The 20,838-nt window shown below is 47.9% G+C and overlaps 1 protein-coding gene across 2 annotated transcripts in view; it reads right to left on the bottom strand.

The window, feature by feature from the left end:
• ttv (exostosin glycosyltransferase 1 ttv) overlaps positions 1-20,838 on the bottom strand; it is a 207,267-nt gene that overhangs the window by 11,074 nt on the left and 175,355 nt on the right. For both annotated transcript variants that reach the window (XM_075867088.1, XM_037418501.2), the window contains exon 3: positions 1,480-1,752. In XM_075867088.1, the coding sequence (XP_075723203.1) occupies positions 1,480-1,752 (273 nt within the window). The remainder of the gene's footprint in view (positions 1-1,479; positions 1,753-20,838) is intronic.

The following is a 20,838-nucleotide window of genomic DNA, read 5'->3' as shown; positions in this document are numbered from 1 at the left end:
AGGCTTCGTCGTTGGCACAATGATGCACCCAACTGCCCGCCGTTCGCTTTCTTTTTCCTATAACAGATGTTTACGCAAGAAATAAATAATAGTAAGGGGGGGGGGCAAAGAAAAAAGATAGGGAACATAGCTTTACGAAGGGTTGCGGATAGCGGCCAACCATTTTCCAGGGATAACGGCGACCACACTCCATTCGAGTGCAGCGGCTTTTGATGACGAAAGCAATCGGCGCCTGTCGCCGCCGTTTCTTTCGCACCTCTAAGAAGAAGAAGAAGAAAAATAAATGTGGTGGTCATCGAAAGAATGCTCGAGGCACGCGCATCTTCGAAGACGGCGGGCATTGGTTCTCCGAAACGACTTTGCGGACGCTGATGGCCTTCGATATAGTAGAGCGTATACAGTATAGACTTTGGGGATCCGTGGTCGCCCGACGTGCCATGGAGCGCCGTTGACACCGCGGTATACCAGCGCCGCAAAGGCGAAGGCGCGGCTATACCAAGCGCGCGTATACGTTTCAAAATCATCCTCATATACGAACTTGGTTGCCGCGTCTTCGCTCTTACTACATAGGCCAGAAACACACGTGTATCGACAGAGAGGCACGGAAATTCAGAAGTACTTTGCTCATCGCTTTGCGTGTGTGCGTGCCTAATTTTTCTATCTATCTATCTATCTATCTATCTATCTATCTATCTATCTATCTATCTATCTATCTATCTATCTATCTATCTATCTATCTATCTATCTATCTATCTATCTATCTATCTATCTATCTATCTATCTATCTATCTTAACTGCTCCTTTTCTTCGATGCCCGGAAACGGGACCGACATCCACGTGTTGGGCAGCGTGAGAGTGTACACTTGCTACAGGCAACAACAAAGACCACTGATGCGTTCATATCCAGGTAGGCAGGTAAACGACTTCATTGATTCAGGAAATAATCACGTCAGGGGGAGGGATAGGGAGCTGGAAGCAGGACGGCGATGGGCCCTTGGGCCGCTCTATAGATGGCCGGACACTTCGTGCTTCATGCTTCTGGCCCAGCCCACCGTCTGTAGCCCCGGCCAAGAAAGCGGGTTTCTGACCTGCTAGTTCAAAAGGGGGTATATTGCGCTAATGGACATGGGCCGGGTATGTAGCGCGTAGACAGGATAACCGCTGGTCATTAAGGGTAACTGACTGGATTCCCAGAGAAGGGAAGCGGGTTAGGGGGAGACAGAAGGTTTGGTGGGCAGATGAGATTAAGAAGTTTGCGGTCATAAATTGGCAGCAGCAAGCACAGGACCGAGTTGACTGGCGGAACATGGGAGAGGCCTTTGTCCCGCAGTGGACGTAGCCAGGCTGATGATGATGATGATGATATTGCGCCAAAGATCGTGTTGTACCAACTAGTCCGAACAACCAGCGTTCCCCGGTTGCAAGTACGCAGTGACCACAGTCCAGGTTCTCACACGAGAAGGGCGTGTATATACCGACCTTGTCGAGGCATGTGGAGTGGAGCAGGCTCTTGAGCAGCCTCTGGAGTGGCTGCGTGCTCGGCATGGCGGAGTAGACGACGGCCGTGTAGCGTCCTCCGCTGGGTCGCTGCTGCTGCTGTTCTCCGGCAACGACGCCCGTGCTGCGGTGTCGATGGAAAGGCAGCGGCCTCAGAGTGTCCGAGAACTGCCGCAGCGTCAGCAGGGCGCCCGGGTGACTGTTCCACACGACGCCGTGGTGGGACTCCCAACTGCGCACCCGTTCGCGCAGGATCTGCGAGAGTCAATAAAGCGGCCAAAAGAGTTATACTACATTGTAAGATGAGGAAGGCGGACATTGCTTACCCATACACCTGCCAACTTGGTGGCACTGAAATTCGGTATATTCATTAGGCATATCTATATATATATATATATATATATATATATATATATATATATATATATATATATATATATATATATATATATATATATATATATATATATATATATATATATATATATATATAGTGAAGGTATGAGATATGGCACAACGGGAGCGTTGTCAACAAGGATAAATATATTTATTTCCCAACAGTTTCGGGAGGGGTCCTCCCTTCATCAGGGGATGAGTTATACTGACATGAGCTTCCAAACTTCGTTGCTGCCGCGTCCCTCTCGCCTTGAAAAATGTTTGCGAGAGTGAGAGGGAACTAGAAAAAGGAAAAAGGGGGGGGGGAGAAAAAGGACGAAAAAGAAAAAGAAAGAAAAGAAAGAAAGTAAAAAAGGGGAAGAACCACTGTCAACACTGAGAACGAGGCCAACTGTCCGTCTACATCCACATATGGTTCATATCACATGCTGTTCAGTTCTTGACGTGTGTCGGGCCACCCAAGATTGTCGCCGCGGTGCCAGGAGGGTCCGTGACGGCGTGCATAAAGAAAGGGGTTTCCCCGTAATGGGTCGGTCGGCGGGCGGCGTGCGTAAAGGAAGGAATTCCCGTTAATGGGTCGGTCGGCTATTTACCTTTAATCTTCGTCCGTTTTCCTTCAATGGTCATCAAGTGGTAGGCGAAGGTAAGCACTTTGTATGTGCATGTGAAAAAAAAAGGACAGTGTACACGTACGAGTCAGTCAGAAAAAAGCATGGTCTCCAGCTATCAATCTTTGTCATCAATTTTCTCCTGGCTTACTTCTCGGAGGCAGTTGAGTTTTCCGGGGTCCTCGTTGAAGCCGGCTACTACTGTACGAAATTTGAAAATAAAATATGCCTCACGCTGTTCGCGCTCGCGTCTGTTTGAAAAACCGGACTGCAAAAGAGTTACGCTAATATTTTTAAAACTGTGGTTTGGCAGGCGCAGATGTCTAGATAAAGGTAGCTTCGGCAGTGAAGTGGCGTGGTACCGGTGATTATTAATGAACCGCAGCCGAAATGGCGTGTCTGTTTGGCCGATATATTCTTGTCCGCAGATGTTGCAATGTAGCATGTATATTACGTTACTGGAGTCACAATTAAGGCTTTCAGTTATGCAGAATTTGAAATCCGAGAAGTTCGCTTTGGATTCACGTGTTGTGACCATCTGTGGGCATACCTTGCATCGAGCTTTTCCGCAGGGATGGCACCCTGATTGAAATTTGGGGGTGTTTGTTTTTGCTCTGACAAGAATTTCCTTCAGATTTTTATCCTGAGAATATGGAATACCCGTTTTGCAATGCTTTGGGTGGCTGCTGTTGAAATGTAGGTACATTTGTACATTGTAGGTATATATATATATATATATATATATATATATATATATATATATATATATATATATATATATATATATATATATAAAGTTGCTGTTGCTTAGAACCGCAGCAAAGTCAGAAGACGTCAGCAACCATACTGGTAACTCACCAAGATATTTGCAGTGTCTCGTGTCAACAAGTAGTCCCTTGCCTATCCTAATGCGCTTCTGCTCATTACACCAGTGTACTGCGGCAATAGTGACATCGGGAGAGCCAGCAGATATATACGTATTGGTACAGGATACTCCCGTGCACAATCGGGCTGCGATTTGAAAGACGACAATACGGCTCTCATTAAAAGGGGGCGGGAGAGAAGAGTGTCGAGTGCTTGCGCGTTTAAGCGTGACATCAAATCTAACAAGCGGAACATGCGCAATAACTCGAGATAATCGCGCGATGTAGATACCAGTATGGCCGCTAAGTGTAATGCAGTGGCTCTGATATGTTGAATTCGAGTCGAAGTTATGCCGGCATGAGAAATGCGACGTGGCGGTATGGGATCACGGAAATAATAATAATACCTGGGGTTTAACACCCCAAAACCACGATATAATTACGACAGACGCTGTAATGAAGGTCTGTAGGGAAATTTTTACCACCTGGGATTCTTTAACGTGCACCTAACCTAGGTGCACTGGCCTCGAACGTTTTCACGTCCATCGAAACTGAAACCGCCGCATCCGAGATTCGATCCAGCGACCTTCGGATTAGCAGTCTAGCGTCGTACCCACTAGATGGCGATTGCGGAAGCGAAAGTACACGTGCAATTCGATAACCCTAAATCGCATTTCGATCCGTGCCGCACCCGGTGTGCAGCTTTTGGGCGCGGGACCGTCACTTTTACTCCTATCAAGTATATATACGAGCAGTCGACGCCGTGAAGGGGGTCGTTGTTCACGTAGTAAACTAAAAAATAAAAAACAAGAAAGCAGAACAATAAGCATCAATGGACGACGACGATGACACGTACGGCTGTAATTTGGTTTGTACCTCCCTTTTCTTGCATGCCCACCCAAACGACAGCGCCATACGCTCTGCTGGCCGGGAAAAAAATAATTTAAAAATAAAAGAAAAAAAAAGCGATTGTACGTGACCGCAATGCCCAAATGAGCTCCCAGACTATCCAGACACTCGTTCAGCCGTTCTCCTCCCCTTACTTTTTTCTTTTTGCTTTTCTTCGCGTATCACTTCTCATTGACTCGAAAACTCATTTATTCGTCTCGCACGTTCGCTATTTTCGACTGCTTTTTGCACGCCCCGCCGAACGTATGGGGACATCAAAAGAAAAAAGAAATCGTGCGCTATGGTTGTTTCCAGTGACGCCGCTCTTGTTTGCCTGCGTTCTTCCTTTCTTACCCTCTTTCCCTGAATTCATTTTCCTTATATCCTAGTTTCTTTCCTTCCCTTCCTTTCTCTCCATTTGTGTCCTTTCTCTTCTCTCTCCCTCTTTTCTCCAACCTTTCTATATCTCTCCCCCTCCCCATGCCTTCAATTTTACCCTCCCCTTCCTTACTTTTATATGCCTCTTCATCCCTTGTTGCATTTACCGGCCTCTCCCATCTTCCTTTCTCACCCTCCACCTTTCGCCTCCTTTGTGCTCCTTCCTCCCCTTCCTAACTTCCCTTTCTCAAGCTTCCTCTTTCCCACATTTTCCCTCTTCCCTCACTTTTCTCCTTTCCGATTTCCTCCTAAATTCCATTCTTTCAGTCTACGTGATCAGCGCTCGATGTTTCGTAACCGCTATTTCAGACTAAACAGCGAAAGTTTGTTTGCAATCTCTGCCAAAACTTAGGCGTCGCCACGCATGCACGCGGAGCCCATTACAATAAGCCGGCCATTTGCCAAATCTCGCCGTCAGATGGAGTACGTGAGTCTTCGACAAGGACTATAAAGTTCGCAGCGTTACTGACAACGTAAAAAAAAAAAACGCGTTAAAGCGACGCAACATGAGAACTGCGGAAAAAAAACAATCGAACGCGGTTATTCAGGGAAGCCGTACATACGGCATTTGAGGATTTTATTTTATTACCAGTTAACGAAGGCTCGAGTATCCGTGCAAGATAGTGGCTATAGGTTAAAAAAAAATACGCCGTATCTGATTCCCGTATAGGATCACACGGCGCAGCGTCACGCTAGGAGGAGTGAAAGAAAGGAGGCGTTTTCATGTACCCGCGCTGCTCTCTGCGTATTAATGGGGGACGGGGGCAGCGGAGCTCAGCAGTTTGATCAAACGGTTGATATGGGACAGCCAGGATCGCCAGAACAAAGGCTTCCGAAATCGAAAGGCGTGCGAAGGCCGTGCTAGCCGTACCGTGGCCTCCGAGATGGCGGGCGCGCGGCGTGTTCTCGGAGGCCATGGCCTTACTACCACGGTGTTTCGCGTCTTTCCCGCCAGGCGTACGGCGCATGCCGTATGCATTCACGTGTTTCGCGTCTTTCCCGCCAGGCGTACGGCGCATGCGCCGTGGTATCGCGAGAAAGGCGGATTCCCAGTGGCACCGGGAAAAAAGGTAGCTGGTGCGGGTACCTATACCACGAGAAGGTGGCTAGACCAGTTAGTTCTCTTATTCTCTCAAATGGCGATGCACTGAAGAGTAAGCGTATTTCCCGTATTCAAAACATAGCCATATGGCTATGTTTTGAGTACGGGAATGGTGAATGGTGGATGGTGGAATGGTGAATGGTGAATGGTGGAATCCACCATTCCTATGGTGGACGTTTTTTTCAATATTCCTCCTCCACCTATAGGCTAGGGGCCTTATATGGCAACTTGGACCCTTTCGTGTGATTTCAGAATAGCCTCCATAAAGTTGCTCCCAAGCTAACGAATTTAGGTGTATTCGGCCGCGCTCATTCGCCGCTGATAGTACAGGCAACGTGATCATCGGTCGTTGCTTCAGATCCCGGTACTGCTGCTCCATCTATGGCACGCTTTGTGAGTGACCACTGTTGCCTCCATGGCGTAATTAGACACATGGCTAGATGAGACTTCATAGACAACAAGCAAAAGGTAAAAATAAATAAATAAGCAAACGTGAAAGACTAAACGTACTTTGATTAAGCACGTTGCTGCGCAACTATACGCATGTGAGAAGCACGTATGGCAAACTGTAGTCGACTACAACTTAAGAATAAACGTACGCTCGCCCTCCCGCCGCCGCTTTTCGCCTCTTGAACGCCGACTGCCTGCCTGGCCATTTCTCTCATTCTCTCTCTCTCTAACTTTTATTATGGCTTCACCATCGGCAAGATTTTTGGGTGCATGGAACCGCGCATACAAGTTAATGCAACGAATGTGCCCAATTGATTAAGACACGGATGTATGTGACTCACCGTCTGTGATGTTAAGCACTTAAACTGCCGTTTTGTAGACGGCATGAGTGACATTTCTCCTCTTCTCTTTCTCTCTCTCTCTCACTTCTATCCCCTTACCCTCTCCCCAGTGCAGGGTAGCCTGCCAGGCTCAGCCATAGTTAGCGTCCCTGCCTTTCTTTCATCCTTATTCTGTCTCTCTCCACCCAGACAAACTTGCATGGACATCGTATTAGCCGATTGCCGAACCGTCAAGCATCTCCAGGGTATTTCAGGTAAGGGACATTCCTATATAGACACACGTTCAGGTCGCTGCTTAATGATAGCTGGTAGGTGAAACTCTCTAGGAAAATCCCAGAGAGTTTCAGCAACAATTACGACATCGCTGTTGTGGGGAAACATAATATTTTCAGTGGGTATGACGAACTTTTAGTCAATAATAAGCGCAGTATCCACAACAGCAGCGATGTAATACTTACGGCTATAAAGGAAAATCCCAAGCAAGACTCCTCTGCACGAACGAATGGCAAGCGCGCGACAGTTCTGGGAGCGGAGCTTGCATTTAAAAAAATAAACAGCTGATTGGTCGCGTATAGAGGCTCCACACAAGAGGCTCTGCTCGAGTTAATGCAAAGATTGAGTATGGCCCGCAAGTGAAGAAAAAAAAAAAAAGGCCGCGTATCTACGCTCTGGCTGGCTCACAATTCGAAGACGAAATTTGGGCCATCCAGCAGGTCCGGGAAGCGGCGGAAAGGCTAAATCTTACCGTGACCACCCGGGAGGCCTAGGCCCGGCCGCTAATCTGCCGGTTTTAAGTAAGTTTTGTCCATTCCATTCCATCTTCGTGCTTCGCTGCAAATGTCGTCGAAAGACGATAGTATTCCACAAGCATTCTTTCGTGCACAGCGTCGCATTTTCAGCGCAGGCTAAAAAACACTATGGTCTTTAGAATTACACATCTATGTATTTTCTAGTAAATGAACACACCACCTAATATTTACGTATCGATGTTGTGCTTCAGATACGCGCAATACTTGCTTTTTGATCAACTATGTTCACAAGTATGAACGCAGCCACCAGTTCAAGATAGCTGGACGTTCAGCAAGTGCTTCGACTTTGGCCGGGTGGCTGAACCGTTTCGTCTGACAGACAGACAGACGGGCAAACAGACAGAAAATTTTGCATTCACGTATCCCAAGACAGACTATCGTGTTCAAAAAAACAGCGAGGCAGCCTCGAGGAAAGTGTCTAGACATACGAGACTCGTCACCTTCTTATCAGTCACGAACGGGGCGAAAATGAACGCAGCGCAGTCGCATTGGAAACTGGCAGAGAGAACCCAAGTTTCTTTATAAAAAGGCGAAGCAGACTGAATACGAAGGCGCGCGGCTGTCGCGTAGAAGGAGGGAGATTTAATAAGAGACGCTGAAAAGGTCGGCCTATTATACACACTGCCGGAACCGGAAGAGGTATTGAGATATTCTTCTGTCCGCCTAATACAGGGGAACTTCCGGAGAGAAAAAAAAACGAGGAAACAGGAAAACAGCAGCGCAGGCGGCGGTCTTGGTGGTAGTATAGATGTATATATACGACCGAGAGGTGTACTGCGGGGGGGGGGGGGGGGGGGGACGACGAGGACGGCGAATTGTACCCCAAGGGCACAATTCCACGGCAGAGCGTTGCTATACAGCACGGAGATCGCAATGAAAGGAACCCAGGGAGAAGAAAGATATGGGCGGTTTCACTGGCTCGCTTAAAAGGTGCAGCGTCGTGAAAGCCAAGCCGTGTGTGGGACACTCACTGGCGGATTCAGAGGGACCGGCAGCGCAGGGCCCGACTGTCCAGAGCGCTATGTCCTCCTGTGTCGCTCTGCTCGGCCGTTTATTCTTCACCTTAATGCGCTATACCAGTTCAAGCAATGAGTCCCTCTTATTTTCTGAATGTATACACCGGAAAAAAAGCCCACCCTCGAACAGAAAAGAAAAATCGGTGGCACACCCTCGAGTACAGACGTAAGGGTCAGGCCTATCTCCGGAAGGCGGGAGGGGGGGTGGGGGGTCTGAAGAAGGGGCCCGGCTCACCCTGAATTTTGATAGAAGGGGCTGTTTTACAGCAAGTGAATAATAAAAACAGCTCTTTATCTCGTCCCGAATGATGACAGCCTTTAGCAAATGAGCCTCCCCCCCCCCCCCGGAACATTTCAGGTTCTAGTAAGGGAAGCAAATCAAACGGAGACCCAACTGCAGTAAAAAAAAAAAAGGGATTTGTTTCATACTTTTCACTCTTTTTTGCAGACTACCGATTGTCACAAATATCACTCTCCTTAAAGATGAAAAATTCGTGAACATAGGGTGTTCAAGAATTCTTTTATTCTCTTCCATCTTCTGCCTTGCTTTGCATCCCCTTAAAAATACTCGTTAATGCTCTTTCGAAGGTCATTACGGTACTATCTTCGGGGGGTCATGAGAGGCGCGACTCTTATAAGAGAGTTCACACACACTTTTAAAAGAATCTCGATCCCCACGATTCCACCAAGAGCTTACAGTGATCTCCAAAAGATAGTTAACAGGCGCCTTTAAATGGAGTATTTCTCCCCACAACTCCCAGAGGAGAGTACAATGGATCTCCAGAAGAGAGTTCACGCGCACCTTTTAAATAGAGTTATATGTAGCTCTCTATATGTTGTGCTTCATTTCATAATTTTTGTATTACTTGATGTCGTGTTATACTTGAAAAAACTTATTCTGTATTCTACGAATACATGAATGTCTGTCATACTGCTGCTGCTTTGCCAACTTGTAAAGGGGTCCGGACCTCGTCAAGCTATCGGGAATTTTAGTCCCGTACTACTCCCATTGAAAAGAAACAAGATAGATAGATAGATAGATAGATAGATAGATAGATAGATAGATAGATAGATAGATAGATAGAGATATATAGAGATAGATAGATAGAGATAGATAGATAGAGATAGATAGATATAGATAGATATAGATAGATAGATAGATAGACAGATAGATAGATAGATAGATAGATAGATAGATAGATAGATAGATAGATAGATAGATAGATAGATACAGACATATATGGCGAGTCAGGACAAGCGATATGCACAGGCCGGGTGCAACGGTTGCCGTTAACGATAGTTATAGCGCGAGAACAGAACGACGACAAAGAGACAAGAAGGGCACGACCGCTATGTTTGTTTCTTTGTCTGTGTCTCTTGTTTCTATGAACTTTGTTTGTCTTTCTATGGTTTTTGTCTATGTCTTTTGCCTCTTGTTTCTATGTTTCTATGTCTTTTGTTTCTTTGACGCTAGGTCTCTTTGTCGTCGTTCTGTTCTCGCGCTATAACTATCGTCATGTCATACTAACTAGCCCAAACTGCCGCACTTCTACGTTGCCGTTAGTTCCACGGGCTCACATGTAGCTCTTGGCCAAAGGTGGCTGCTTCCTACAAGCGAGTGAAATTCTGGTCCGTAAGCAGTAAAAATTACAATAATGCCCGATATGAGTGCGAGAAATGCTCAAGAAAGTGTTTACGACGCCATATGACCGAAAACAACAGATGGCGGTGTAGTTAACGAATAAAGGCCGTTTCACATGACACAAAAAGCAGCGACTTTCAGGCTGCGAATTCGCTCGCAGCGAGAAAAAAAGGGCAGTTCACTTTCGCCGCAGCGTTCCGCGGCGAGCTTCAACATGTTGGAAATTTTCGCTCTGATCGCAGCGGCGGAAGCGGTTTTTGGTCGGGACCCGTCGAAATAGGGCTGGTCCGGCCAAGCCGTCGAAATAGAGTCGACGTGTTTGTTTTGGTAATGGGCCGATGCTGTGCATTTTAAAATGAATTCAGACTGGAAAGTGTTCTCAAATGACGAAACAAGCAAGCCCTTCGTTACCATTTACGGTCACTTCATGTTATCATAATGCACATATTATTACATTACATTCGTGTCCGTCACAATGAGCGCTGGCAAGAACTTCACCGCCTCAGTCGCAGAGCGAAAATCGCGGACCGTTCGCGGTCCATGTGAAACGAAACCGCCATTAGCGACCGTTGCGAACAGAGCGATTGGAGCGAACGGAACGATTTCTTTCGCTGCAATCGCGGAATGTGAAACAGCCTTAAAGCGCCGCAGAGGGCCGCTACGGCGGTGACTATCCCCTGTATTCACAAACGCTACTCGACTCGACTTTCACCCTTCACTTCACAGAGTTGAGCAGTGCGCCACCACACGGCTGAAAATGACGCTGCACTGCTCAAGAATCGCAGCATACTATCGCTGATATGCAGTGACTTGCCGTGCCTAGAGACGGCGCTCCCGTCGGCTTTCTCAAGCGAAGGTGAAGCGTTGAGTGAAGGGACGTTCTGGAATACGGGGGTACAGCTTACCTGTGCGTCCGAGGAAGACGTTGCCGTGTTCACAAATTAACGGCTCAGACACTCGAGCCTCCATCTGGCCTGTATAATCGCAGCTCAAAGCGTTTTCTGTCGAATTAACTAACGCCTTCAAGTTCTGAACCCAGTGCGTCTTCCCCTTCAATGAGAGCGTTCCGGACGCTGTGTACAGATGCGCCGTCATAGTATTACCGCGGCTATATCAATCAAGAGTTATTCAATCATACAAGTTGCGAACCTGCGTTCCGAAACCCGGACACGCAGCTGGCACAATTTTTCCCGATTTTTTTTTTTTTGGGTGGGGGGAACACAAAAAACGTGTTTGATAGTAGCTGCGCTGATGAAAAACAGGTGGCGCGACAATCTGCTCACTCCCGACAGCTGGGTCAATTACGTGTCCCGATTTCGGTACATGGAGAATACGGGGAGTTTGGCAACTCCCGTGATTGAATAACTCTGAGTTCGATAATCTGACGCTTTCGAGACAAACCACAGAGCTTTCTTTCTTCGTGGGTCGTACTACAACTCTCATAATCACGATGGCGCCCCCTATATATACGGTCATGAACGATGCGAAGAGGAACACGGGCTTCGTGCTCAGGTAACGATCATTCCTGAGGTACGGATAACAATGCGGCACACTGATTGTAATAGGTATACCGTTACGTTCGCAGGCGCATCGTAATGAAAGATTCCGGATCCTCGCTCACCAACTGTGACATTCTCGAAGGTAATTGCAGCGTTCCCTTTCATATCGCCCCCGAATGAAATATTGTCTACACGTAGGAAATGTTTTTCGTTGTGTTTTTTTTTCTCAACTACGTATTTGTGTCTGTTTACCATTTAGTTGACCTCACGAATGCTGTCACTTTTTTCTGCCTTGTTTTGTTGGGATTAGGGGCTACGTCAAGCTGTGTTTGTATATCGCAGCTTTTTTATCCCGCATTTCACACCACAAATTGTATCTCTGCTGTGACTTCAGGAATAAAAATCAATGTGTAAATATGTGGTGAAGATAAACTTCAACTCCAACTTAAAACTTCAAGTGTACGTACGCAGGCTACACGATACGCAGTACGGTTTTATAAAGTACCGCACTGCGGCGGAGGGCGTACGCTATTCACTCATATCTAGAAGCGAAACTTGTGTGGGACTCATTTTTTTTCTTCTTCCTTTCTTTTTGGAACCACCGAAACGGCTTCCCTTCATTGCGTATCGAGCCCGTATATGTTTTTCCGTTTTTCTTTTTTTTTTCGACGGCAAATTCCTTTATATTGCCCCGGCAGTTTCCCAGAGCGATGTCGTCGACGACGCAAATAATCTTATTATACGTACGTGCACAATCGCGCGCGTCGCCGGGGCTTCCTTTCTATATACGAGATCTCTTGCATTCTCTCACTCTCCCTCTTCCTTTACTTCCTCTGCTCCCCCCATTTTTTTTTTCTTTCAGGGCAGTTGCAAGTCGGCATCATCTTGCCCCCCTCTCTCCCATTCCAGGCGATTTCTTTCTTCCTTCCTTTCTTTTTATTCTTTCTTTCTTTCTTTCTTTCTTTCTTTCTTTCTTTCTTTCCTTTTCTCTCTCTTAATTTCTTTCTTTTGCGGCGCGAGATGGCGCCAACGGAGTTACGAAGACGCGCAATCGTTTCGCTGCTACATGTGTGCACGCTGTGGTTTTCCTTATAAGTTGCGCAGCCCCCTTTCTCCCCCTTCCCTCCCCCATCAAGGCCTGCATGGAGTCCAATACCTACCACGGAAAATTCGCGTTCTTATCGGCCGAATGAGAAACGCCACTCTCCCTTCCTACTCGAGGTGCAATTGTAAAGAAGAGCACACGTACACGCGCGCGCGCGAAGAGAGAAAGCATCGAACTAGAACACATAAAAAAAGGGGAGAGAAGAAATAAAAAGGCGCGCCATGTGTCCTCTAGAGTTGAAAGAGAACGGAATTCAGAAGTATGGAAGAGAAGGGAAGGGGGGGGGTGCACACAATGACATAGGGAATGCTTAAAGCAGAGAAGTTGAGGCAGAAACTCCCGGCCGAGGAAATAATCAGATAGTGCGGAGGGGAGCACGTTATACGGAATGTCATTATTAGAGAGTTTTAGTACTGCGGAACGGTGCTACGTACGCATCACGCAAGCGCCTTGCGTTACGTGGCGTCGTTTGCCACTTATGGGCTTTTAGTACGCCGTAGTACCCGCGTACGTAGCGAGCGTGAAGCGTGTTGCGCCATCTGGTAGATCAAAATATAAGAACGTGTTGTTGACAGCCAATGTGAGCCAATCCAAGTCTTATAGCCAGATTATGGCCATATTTTAAGCCACAGAGCCGGTCGGTGCTTGCCTTCGATGCCGCCATTTTGCAAAACGAAGTCTCGCGCAGTCGCGAACTTGTTCGAGAGCGGCGCGATCACCTCATACGTGCGCACGCACGCATATCATGCGTGCGTACGTAGCGGCTGCGTACGTAACGCGATACGTGCGCGTTGCGGTCTGCGCACTACGCAGAACGTGGCGTCCTTACGTACGCAAAGCCGCCACGTACGCAGTACTAAAACTCTCTATTTACCTACAGCGTACGAAAAAGCGCCATAACAGATATTACCTTACATTATTCAGCATTTAACGATACTGCTGGCTTAATAATTAACGGCTACAGCCGCAGCCGAGTTTTACAGGCACTATAGACCACCATGGCGGGTCGCGTATACTACAAATCAACATTGCATCAAATCACGCGCGCCAGATGGTATAGCAAAAGGCACGCGGATATACGGAAAGCACACGGCACATTTAGAACTCGCGAGGTGATTGATTGTCGATGAATTTCTTCCGCAAATTGTGCGGGAGGTGACGGGCGAAGTGCGCAGTCGAGACCATTCCAGAGTTCCGACTGTGGATGGAAAGGAAAAAAAGCAATTGAAGGGACACTAAAAAGGAACAGTGACTTGGTTTAGATTGACAAACTGCACTCTGAGAACTCTATAGTGCCGTATCATTGACTATCATAAGTTCATTATTAGGGGAGAGAATAATAGTTGAAGTCCCATCTTTGAATTGCGCGCCAAAAATCTCCGCTCGTGACATAAAAAATTTCAAAATATACTTTTTGGTGTTTTCACGGCACTGCGCGACACTTGCTCGTCAAAATTTTCCGAGAGAAAGAGAGAGAGAGAGAGCGAGAGAGAAGAAACTTTATTGACGGGTGCCTTCTGGGGTCAAAGATGGCGGGGGACCGGAAGACGTGACCCCCTTCCTCAAGCGGCGGCCAGGCCTTGAATCCTGGCGGCGTCCTCGGTCAGCCGGACAGCCCAGAGCTGGTCCTCCGGGCATGTGCTGAGCAACAAAGCCTCCCGCTGCTCGGCCGTGGTGATTGCGAATGTATAGGGTTCGTGTTTGTGTTTAACTGAGTGAGTATAGCTTCGGGGCAGGCCCGTATAATATGGTATAGAGCTCGGCGTTAGGTGCACCACACACTTTGCATTGTGGCGTGCGAACAGCGGGGTAAATACGGCTGTACCAGTGACGGACAGGGAAAAGTGCGTGTCTGTAATACGACGCCAGCTAGTGGATTGCTGCTGAAGGTTTGTACGCTAAGTCTATGGCACCCACAAATTACAACGTACTTAATTTTTATCGATTTAAAGCTATGTGGGAGCTGCAGTACACGCCTTCGAAATTGAGTCTTACGTCATGGCGTTCGGTATACGGGAATCTCAAGATGGCGTCGCCAAACGCATTTTCTATTCGCGCGTTTTCTCGCTGTGTTGCGGTAAGAGTGGTGTTGTCGGGATTGCGAAATCGGTACTTTTCGCGTATAGTGTTTAAACGTGGGCGGGTGATATAGCTTCGAGTAGCACGAGTATAGGACGTTTCAGAAATATAGCTTGTGCCACAATAACACCAAATATTCATGCAAAATCTTGTGTAGAGCGACGAGGCATTCGCACACGCGTCTATGCGCTGTAGTTTTTCAAGCGACTCTTGCGGCTCCACGGTGCTTCTGCGGCGCCTCCGAGATCGGTACCACCTTTTACCGGGCGAGGCGACGTCTCGTGGTAACATCGTCACGTGCCGCTTCTATTCGCGATGACGTAACGTCGGCGACCCGTGACGTCACAATGACGCCACTGGGCGACACACCGTCGTGGCCACTCGACGATGCCATTGGGCGACGTCACGTCACGTCACGTGTCGACGTCGTGACGTCACGGTAGTTCTTCCCGTCACTCTTTCAGACGCAGCCGACGGCTACATTTCGCATTTGATGAGGCATCTAGGGGTTTCGCCATAATGTTTGATTGATTGATGATTGATTGATTGATATGTGGGGTTCAACGTCCCAAAACCACTATGTTATTATGAGACACGCCGTAGTGGACGGCTCCGGAAATTTCGACTACCTGGGGTTTTTTAACGTGCATCCAAATCTGAAAACACGGGCCTACAACATTTCCGCCTCCATCGGAGATGCAGCCGAGTACCTTAGCCGCTAGGCCACCCCGGCGGCGCGCCATAAATTTTTTTATATTATGCTGTGTATAATACATATACACAGCACGAAGGCCACTGCAGTTATCATACAGCACACTCAAAGCACCAAAGGATTATTCCACCCACCCACCCACCCACTCCCGGACGAAGAAGACGCACCTCGCCACGAGCGAATGATCGGCGAAGCGCGATAAGTGGAACGCCTGCCGCGTTTGACGTCCACATCCGGGGAATGAGACAATAATCGCTCCAGTTCAGAGTATAGCTCGTCCAGCAAAAGAGTGCGCTGCCCACCAGCAAAGGCACAGCGGGTCGCGTTAACGAGCACAGAGAGGCCGGCTACACATGAGCCATATTCCATGGACGGGCGCGCGCGCACATCGCGGACAGGAAATGTGAGAGGAAGCACTTCCTTCCCGGAAGCAGACGCTTCCCTGCCTCCCTCGAATGTGTCCCCCCTTTGATTATGGCCACTTTCTTGCCCCACCTTCAATGGCTCCGCGGCGTTTATGACGAAGGACAACTTGCAGGCCGGAAGGAAGGATGAGAAAAGGGGGCAGTCAGTTTTTGAAAGGAACGCGGTGCATTTGTTTCGCAATTACTGCGAAACACTGCTGGACCAAAAATGACCAACGACGCAGTGCTGCAAAAGACCAGCGAACTAGCTATGTGATCAACGGAACCAGATCGTTTTGTAAGTTGCGTTAAACGCCAGTGACTGCGGCCAATTTTAAAATGATTTTTTTCAACTTATACGCATGCAAAAACTGAAAGGTAAGCACGATGGAGGAGAGTGACTTAGCCGCGGTATACACCTCAATGTCGTCACGATGGCCTTGCGTCGGCCCAGCGGCACCGGTTGACACACGTGTATTGGGGTTCGAATTGGCAGCCCTTTTAACACGAAAGCTTCCGTATTTCACGTGTCGGGCTCTTCCCAGATGATGAACTGACGTCATTTCCGTGACAGAAATGACGGAAGTGCGCTCAACAAAACTCGCAGGGGTTCCTTGCACTTTCACCAACAAAGACTCGAAAGGCGAAAGCGAACCGGTACGCGCCTATTTTACCGAGCATTTCATATCGACATGACGGGTTCACTGACTGTCAATAATGTCACTTTCACTAATTGAGATTCATTGATGCGATTTAAATATGATCTCGTCACATGCTTGACTTGCTTTCTCTGTCACCACACACGCATGTGCGTAATCGAGCTTTCACTCGCTTTTAGGGGTCTTTCGCTCCCCCCTATGACGTCGGCAAGCAAAATCGAACGCAGATTTTTTTTTTATTATACCCAGCCGCCGGCGCCTGTGTTGGTGCGGACATAGAGTTTCCTAATGTACACTACAAGAAACTCTGGCGCTAGTGTCTACGGGAGCTGCAACGATCGGCGCTCCAGCGAGCATGGGAATGATTTGTAGTACGTCCATTTGTCTAATCTTCGTACTTCTGGCCTGCTTCTGGCTCCGTGTGTGTTCGTGTGGTTTGGAGCTGTTTTCTCACGAAACAAAACATCTTCAAATGTTCTGTGGTTGTACTTCACCACCTTATTTTTTTTAAAGCTTACCTTTTTCAAATCAGTTCACGAAGTCCAAAAGGATTCGTTCTTTTCTTCAAAACGAAACCGTAATCAGCAATAAACGAAGCCGGAAGTACGATTCGGCACCCGCAAGTACGAAGACTAGGCAAATGTGTGCACTACCCATCATTCCCATGGTCGCTGAACGATCGCAGCGCCAGAGTCCCGTCTAGTTAAGTTTAGGAAACTCTATGGGTGCGGACAGCGGAAAAGCTGCCCAGCAACGCCAAGAAATCAGACACACGCAGACGTGATGTGAACGCTGCCGGCTTTGGGTGAGCCAGTTTTGCAAAAAGGAAAAAAAAAAGAAATAGAAAATCAGCCAACTGCGCTTGACGGACAGTGATGAAACAGCCAAGCTATAGTTGAGTGCAGTGGGACGGAATGAACTTGGTTGAATGAAGTAGCACGAAGAGGGAGAGGATCGGCAGAAGCAGTATAGCGGGCGCGGCGAGCGGTTGGGGGGGCAGGGGAGTAAGTGAGAGTGGTGGGATGAGTGGCACATACCCGTAATGAGATTAGCCCACTGACTGCAGGTGAATCTCACTACGATCCACGACGGCCCCCGGACACGAAAGCCTCGACTGGCCACGGCTTCGCCGTTAAATAGACGGATGGGAGAAAGGCAACAGCGTCGGGAGGGAAGGGTGATACAGTGCGCATATGCGATCGAGACAACGTATGAAAGGGACACGACGTACGCGACGGTAACGACGAAGTGATCCGTATGACGAAGTACACTCTCAGAAAAAAAGCAGTGCTACTAACTTTGAGGTAGCAAATTGTTGTCACAACATTCACTACTGAAGTAGTAACTGCAGGTAGTAGATCACACACATTTATAACCTCTTGTTTCTTCTAAGGTAGTAAGCGTCTGTCAAGGTTATGGATGTTGTAGGTAGCCGGTGCATCTAGCCTTGCATAATTTGCAGGCAATTGCCCCGCCAGTTTTCCTGCAAATTATGCAAGGCTAGATCCGCCGGCTACCTACAACATCCTTAAGCGTCTGTGGTCTACTACCTACCATTAGTACTTAGGTAGTGAATGTTGTGACAATTTACTACCTCAAAGTTAGTAAGTAGCGCTGCTCTTTTTTAAAGAGTGTAGTATGCTGAAAGTCGGCAGCATTTCCGTTATAGAACCGTTTTTAACCATATAGCCCCCTTCTCCAACGCCAGGCGGGCGCCACCATTCGAAGCACTGCACACTACACGACAGCGCGAACAAACACAAGACGGATAAGAGTAAGGCAACAGTAGGGAGAAAAAGGAATGTCTATACGCGCGCGCACCAAGACATATATGAAAGAGAGACGAACCATCTCGGGGGGAGGTGCAGCATGCACGCCACGGAAGAGGACGCCTCAGAGTCTCTCCGTACATAACCGCGCGTCGCTACGTTATTTATCGGACTCGTTTGCGAAGCCCCAATCCGAGTGCGCACGGCGGACATTTGCGGGGAGGCCGCCATATAGAAATGACCGCAGGCCGGGCACCAGCACACACGTATAAAGAAAGGTTCCCTATACACGGCTGGAAGAACCCAGGACAGCCACCGCGGGTCCACGAATTTCCCTTTTTCTTTTTTTGCGGGATGAGTATTACAGTACATCGCCCAGTCTTATTACGAAGAAGCGGACCGCCGTCCGGCCGTCCGGCCATCATCCCAACGCCACGCAGTCGCCATCACGAAGACGGGCGTTAAGGTCTCATCATCTTCAGCTCTTTCCGCTGCCTATATCGAATTGCCTGTTCCAAAGCTAAATAAAAAAAGAGAGAACTTATATCCCATCTTAAAGGGACAGGGGCTGCGAGAGGACGAGAGAGGTAATCCTACTCTCAGGATAGAAAGACAAAATCATCATCATCGTCGTCGTCGTCGTAATCATCACCATCAGCAGCAGAAGCACGCAGTAAGATATGTTGCCAACCGAGCTTCTTTCCGTTGTCTTTTCTGATTCGGTGGATGCGCGGAAGCTAATCACGATGCCTTCCTTATTTTTTTCTTGAATTGTGCGTCTATACTGAACCGCGGCGGCGGGGTTCCGGCGGTCGCTGATTCGCGGCAGTTCGGCAGAGAAGCAATATCATATACGAACTGTGTAGAGTGGCGCAAGCCACTTGCTTGGATGGGCGCCCCATTACACCTTTTTTCCGTGCGCCACGTCTTCTTTCTTTTTTTTTTAATACATGGAAAACATAGGAATTGAGGTCGGCTACGTTAAAGCTGGCTACGCCATCATCATGATTAAAAACGCAATATCAAGAACTAGAATAAATAAAAGATCAGAAAAAGGACGGAATTCGGGCGTATAAAAAAATAGGCAAGGTCTACAGACGGTGTCCAATACATACAGGGTGGTCATAGAGATGAATTTTTTTTTTTCAAAAAGGTCGTCGTCGTAGATGATGGTGACGATAACGAGTAGACAAGGTGAAATACACGAATACAACGCTAGCCACAAAAACTCGTAGGGTCCTTTACGCATCCGTCTTAGAATACTCGAAGACGAAAACCTTTTTTTTTTGTTTTGTTTTCAGTCGACATGTTGATTCCGCCCCACCACCAACCAAAAAGGCTTCCTGCAGTTGACGTAGTTGAGCACTGCCCCCGAGATCGGAGGCACTACGAGCTTTCTTCTCTTTACTAAGTTATATTGCCTCCGAGATCGGCCCACCTTTAACCAAGCGATGATGCCTTGTGATGACGCCACAAATTTTGGCATGGCGTGATGATTTTTTTTTTTGCATCACTTGCGCTGATTGACACTGACGGTCAATTTCGGCGTGAGGCACCGAATGCATTCGCCTCAAAAATACAAGTTGGTCGCACGGATTATACCTTTTGCGGGCTGTTGTTGCTGATGATAATTTAGTTAATGATCATGAGCAGACATTACACACTATCTGCAATACTAAAACGATAACAACAGTAAACATCACCTCCCTTCTGGCTTGCGCCAGCGGGAGGCAGTCCTTAGCAAATTGCCCCTCTATGCGGACTTCCCAGCCAGCAAGGACCGGCTAACATCGGGTGGCCCTCGTGCTAAGTCAAGCGTTGTCGACGCCGCCTAGGGTGTGTTATGATGTTTGTCATGTTGTTGTGTTTGTCGTGTTATTGTGTTTTTCATGTTAAATTGTGTTTGTCATGTTATTGTGTTTGTCATGGAGTTTATGGTAATAGTGTGTACGGATGTCCTAGTGTGTTGATAACGATTGACGTATAAACTCGGCGGACGATATCGTCGTTCCAAAATTAGTTAAATAAATGCGTGTTGTTGTTTGGTCGGTTACGACCACGCGTCAACTGTGTCCTTTCACTCCAAGAGCCTGGTGGGGATTACCACTTCGAAACCCCACACATTGCAGCAGCTGTTGCTATAGCTAATAGTTGTTGCTGTACGCTACCCTAATCAACATCACAATAAAACGTACCAATCACGCTCGCTACCAACGAGCGCACGCAGTTGGCTTTCTCCCCAGGCAACAACGCGCCACGCGCGTATCTCCTCACAAGAGACCACTCGACCAACTTTTTTTTTTCTTCCCGGCACGTATACGTGCCATGCTTCCACGGTCTCGCTACACAAAGCCTCCGCACCCGACCCACCAAAGGCAACAAGCGATGTGCAACGTTCCCCCGAGCGCCATGATTATACGTGAGCCCAGTAAGAACTTCCGTGTGCGTCCGTACAGATGCTATAAGCTCGCCGACAGGCTCGCAATCTTCCGGGGTTTGCAGGCGAGAGAAAACGGCTCGCAATATTTCACAGATATAGAGACTACAGAACTATACACCGT

This window comes from Rhipicephalus microplus, chromosome 6 (genome assembly GCF_043290135.1).
Source record: "Rhipicephalus microplus isolate Deutch F79 chromosome 6, USDA_Rmic, whole genome shotgun sequence".
Lineage (NCBI taxonomy): Eukaryota > Metazoa > Arthropoda > Arachnida > Ixodida > Ixodidae > Rhipicephalus > Rhipicephalus microplus.
This window is presented reverse-complemented; position numbering and strand designations above follow the sequence as displayed.